At 41.8% G+C, this 4,927-nt stretch overlaps 1 protein-coding gene across 1 annotated transcript; it reads right to left on the bottom strand.

Annotated features, from left to right (window-relative positions):
* Positions 1–3,549: 3,549 nt before the first annotated feature.
* LOC119316580 lies at positions 3,550–4,382 on the bottom strand. The gene is made up of 2 exons (XM_037590909.1): positions 4,080–4,382; positions 3,550–3,886 (listed from the first exon to the last, which is right to left on the bottom strand). The coding sequence occupies exons 1-2, from the start codon at positions 4,334–4,336 to the stop codon at positions 3,796–3,798; spliced, it is 348 nt and encodes a 115-aa protein (XP_037446806.1). The 5' UTR covers positions 4,337–4,382; the 3' UTR covers positions 3,550–3,795.
* Between the last annotated feature and the right edge of the window lie 545 nt (positions 4,383–4,927).

Raw genomic sequence — 4,927 nt, 5'->3', positions numbered from 1 at the left:
CGCGGTGCGGCTCGGGGTGGGGTGCGGGAGGCGGCGATGGTGGCGGTGGGGGGGCTCGGGCGGCGCGTATATAAAGGGGGCGGGGTGGGGCGGCTTGGAGGAGGGGGCAAGGCGGCGGCGACGGAGTCCGGCTCGGACTCACCGTCCGAGTCGGCAGCGGCGGCTGGGCCGGCCTGGCTCGGCTGGGCCATAGGCCCAGTCGGGCGCGGGATTTTTTTTTATAATTCCGCCGACAGAAGAAAAAAAATCCTAGAAAAATAAATAAAAATCTAAAAATGCCAAAACAAATTTTCACCGTCTAAATAAAATATTTAGGATGAGTTGAACATTTTCTTGGCCCTAGAATGCAATTTTGAAAACGTGCAATTTTTCTAATGCAAATAAAATCCGAATAAAACCAAATAAAATTCAGTAAATGATTTTAATATTTTTCCTCCAATATTTCAATTATTTTGGAGAAGTCATATTATCTCCACTCATTTGATTTAATATGAAATATTTTTTGAAGAGAAAAATTATTAAAATCAAAATCCTCGTTTCATTATTTGATAAAAATCAAATATTAAAACCGGAAAATCCCCAACTCTCTCCGTGGGTCCTTGAGTTGCTTAGAATTTCGAGGATTGCGAAACGGAAATGCAATAAATCATGATATGCATGGATGATCTATGTATAACATTCCAAATTGAAAATCTGGGATGTTACATTAGGCTAGTTTTTGTAGTACAGGGAACCATGAAATTTACTGGAAGCTTTTGGTGATGTGAAGTGGAAGCATGCAATGGATGTATAGTATTTTTCTCTCATGAAAAATGAGATGTGGCACGTAGTTCCTTTTTAGAGGGGATACAACGTCATTGACTGTAAGTGGTTGAAAGAAAATTTGATGGTATCGTTGACATGTACAAGGCACATGTAGAGCACCATTATGGTATTAACTACAAAGACACTTTCAGTCCCGTAGTCAAGGCAACAACAATCAGATTAATTCTTCCCGTTGTTGTGTCAAGAGGGTGGTGTATGTGACAGTTAGATGTGCACAATGAGTTTCTTCATGGCTTTCTGAAAGAGGAGGTCAATATGAGGCAACCATAAGGATATGAGGATCTCAAGAATCTGTTTTTTGTGCAAGCTAGATAAAGCATTAGATGGGTTAAAACATGAAGCAGGTGCATGGTACACCCGTGTACTCACTGAATTACAGTCACTTGGTTTTACCCCCTCAAAGGTAGAAATGGAATAACCATATTTGTGCTTATTTATGTTGATGATATTATTGTCACAAGCTCATGTCCAAAGGTAGTTGAAGCCCTACTCCATGATTTGCATTGGGATTTCTCATTGAATGATCCGGGAGTCTTGCATTACTTCTTGGGAAAAGAGGTAACACCAGTATACAATGAGATTATTTTATCTCAAGGAAAATATATTGCAGACACAACTAGAAGAATTGGCATGAACGATTGTAAGCCAGTCACCACATCTTTATCTACTTCAGAGAAATTGTCAATGACAGAGGGTGAAATACTTGGGGGAGAAGACTCTACCAGGTATAAAAGCATAGTTGGTGCATTGCAATATCCAACACTAACTAGGCCTGATATATCATCTTAGTAAATAAGATATGTCAATATCTACATGCTCTTACAATTGTTCATTGGTCAGCAGTAGAAAGAATCATTAGATATCCCAGATATACATTCTCTGCTGGACTCAAAATTGTGAAGTCATACTCATCTCTTGTAAGTGTATTTTCTGATCCTGATTGGGTAGGCTATCCAAATAATAGAAAGTTCACCAAAAATTTTGCCATATTTTTTTCGATGTAATCTTGTCTCACGGATTGCAAGAAAACAAGATGCAACATCAAGGTACAACACTGAGGCAGAATACAAGTCTCTTGCAAATGTAACAGAAGTAATTTGGGTGCAATGTCTGTTACAACTTGGTATTAATCAATCACAAACGACAACCTTATGTTTTGATAATCTTGATGCCACTTATCTGTCAGCAAATCCTGTATTTCGTGCTCGGACCAAACATAAGTTAATTGTAATTTTGTCCGAGAAAGAGTATCAAAGAAGTTACTCAATATTTGGTTTATACCCATAGGAGATCAAGTTGCAGACGGGTTTACTAAACCTCCCATAGTAAGGCAGCTAGAAACTTTTCAGCGCAATCTCAACTTAGACAAGTTTGATTGAAAGGGGATGTTGAAATACCTATGTAATATTCTTGTGCATGTACATTTTTATATTCATCTTGGAGTTGTTGTAACCCAGTTCAGATTGTTGTACAGATTGATCATATCTCTTGTATAGTTATCGTAGAGATTAAGTCTCGCACAATATGAACCAACCTTTGTAAATCTCTCCCATTATATATACACGCGCACGAGTTCCTACTCCGGCATAGCAATCTCTTCACCCAATTTCACATATGGCAATCAAAGAACAGTGAGAGTGTTGACATATTGGTCAATGATGACACTGCTAGGAGGAGCGTGCTTCACTTGGTCCAAAAAACCTGCTCAATGGTTGCACATCTCTTGAATCATACCCCATTCGTTTGTGAGAGATTTGAGACACGATTCGATTTATGCCCAAGGTGTTGATGGAAATACTCGATGCGCCTCTAATAGTTTGCATTCGTTTGATTTTCCTAGCGAGCGCATCTAGTGTGATGTCTTGCCATGCCCTCAAAAGAGCAACATCCTCTTTCATTCTATAGTTTGCGGCCAGAATTGCTTTCCTTCTCGACGAGCATCCAACTATTCAAAATGCATCACTGATGTGCCATCAAGATGGAAATCATTGGTTGCAACGGAATCACCCATTATACTATCTAAAAATGATTCATTATTGATCATCGATCCCTCGAATGCACAAAATCATCACTAAACACAAATATTGCACAATTACCACCACTCTTCCATGATCACATTACATTCAATTGAACCATCCCAAAGACAAGATAAGGGAGGGTTTTTTTTAACTCATTGGCAAATCTCGGAGTGTGTCGGGTAGGTGCCTGAGTTTCACACGCCGTAGGGACGATCGGCCTTTGTGGGCAAAAACCGCAAAATCGTCGTGCAGCCAATTATTGTGGCGACTGATCATATATGACCGCTAGAGTCGCTCTCAGATGACGGCTGTGCCAGGATTATAGGAAACGAATTTCGTTGTGAAAATCATGCAAAACAAAGGGGACCCAGAGATCAATCATACTTTGAGTATTTTCTGCGACAAACATAGTGTCGTACGCACCATTTTTCTGTTAGTCCGGTCGGGTGTCACATCTCTTTCTTTCTTTTCCCCTTGCAAGCTTGATTCAGTAGCTCACTGTATTGGAAATCTGGATACATGGCTCATATTGGCTCAGCCACTGCTTACTGTACTTGCAAGCACGTTGGGCACTTCCTAGCCAGGCAATGTCATCGGGACTGCAATTTTCTTGAGATGACGCAGAGAGAGAGAGAGAGAGAGAGAGAGAGAGAGAGAGAGAGAGGATAGGCAACAACAACAGACTGATATTGTACAACACTATGCATCTGCTGAATACCACAGTTTTCTTACGGTTCAAAAAAAGAAGAAGAATACCACAGTTTTCTTACTCTGGGTCTCTTGGTGTACAGTGTTGAGATGCAGGGGAAGACCAATTCCAGATGTACACGCACGGACTTTACTACACCAGTGCACTAAAATGGTGCAAATTGGCAACCAAACTGAAAATATACAATCGGAAATCCACAAGGTTTATCTTCGGATGAGCACCGATTCCGGACCGGTTGGTCGGTCACTCGTCCTTGTTGCGGCAGCAGCAGAAGCGCTTGAGGCAGTGCTCGCACGCCTCATGGCAGAAGAAGCAGCAGCACAGCATGAAGAAGCTGCAGCAAACAAATGATGGAAGAAAACATGACGCACCACATATTATGTACACATATATGTTTTCCACAGTTGCAGCTATACAAAACCGTTAGATCAATGACATGGACGCTGCTGCAACTCTGCAAGCAGACACCAAGAAGAGATGGAACAACAGCATCAAGCCGTGCGCCTGTGTACATGTAATTTACTGACCAGTCATAGAAGAAGCCCTTCTCCTGATGGCGCTTCCTGGCATGATCCATGGCCGTCGGCCTCCCGTCATCGCCCTGCGAGTGCGAAGGTTCGTCCTCGTCCGCCTTCGTCGTCGCCGGCTGCCTCTTGCTCGGGGCGGGGGTGAACTGGAAGTTGGAATCTAGTGACGAGAAGAGGAAGAAAAGTGTAGGGTGGAGGGAGAAGAGGGCGGGGCTAGGGCTGGGGGTGGCAGCTTGCTCCTGCTTCTGTTTTGTCATGGGTATAGGCTAGAGCTCCCCCCACCGGCCTCCTTGCTTCATATCAGTTTGTTTAATCAAGCAGGAGCTTACCTCGAGTGCATTATTGTTTCTCAGCCTTGACTTTTCATCCGTTTGAATTATTCTGAACATGCGTTAATTCGCGTCGTAATCATCGTGCTCCACGCGAATTTGAAGCTTGGACGTCTCCTCAAAAGTCACTGTGAGAGTGATATGTCGTTTGTTAGTGAATGTTGTGGGCTAGTACCTGTAAGATGGAGAAAGGAAACAGTCCCCGGTTAACACGTCGTTTTTATGTCTACTAGTATAGGAGTACACTAGGAAAAGTGCCCGTGCGTTGCAACGGGAGAAGAAAAAAATAGCACATGCTCTAACCCAATAAATTAAATTAGTGACGTTTCAATAATTTATATACCACAAAAGGTGTAAAAAGGTGTAATGAAAAGTATAGTTTATAAGTCAGATATGAAACATATTTTTTGAGTTTTCTGTGTGTGTCCTAACCTGTGTACATATATTATATATTAGTAGAACATTGCCTAATCCTTATCCAGCTATGAATGTTGTTTGTCTCCTTTTTAGTTTTATTAA

This window comes from Triticum dicoccoides, chromosome 6A (genome assembly GCF_002162155.2).
Source record: "Triticum dicoccoides isolate Atlit2015 ecotype Zavitan chromosome 6A, WEW_v2.0, whole genome shotgun sequence".
Lineage (NCBI taxonomy): Eukaryota > Viridiplantae > Streptophyta > Magnoliopsida > Poales > Poaceae > Triticum > Triticum dicoccoides.
Note: the sequence above shows the minus strand (reverse complement) of the source record. Positions and strands in the feature narration are given on the sequence as shown.

Excerpts from the sequence above, each read along its gene's own strand:
- LOC119316580 (XM_037590909.1), bottom strand. The coding sequence starts at position 4,336 with ATGACAAAACAGAAGCAGGAGCAAGCTGCCACCCCCAGCCCTAGCCCC. Across the intron at positions 3,887-4,079 it reads AAGGGCTTCTTCTATGACTG|CTTCTTCATGCTGTGCTGCT; the intron begins GTCAGTAAATTA and ends TGTTTGCTGCAG.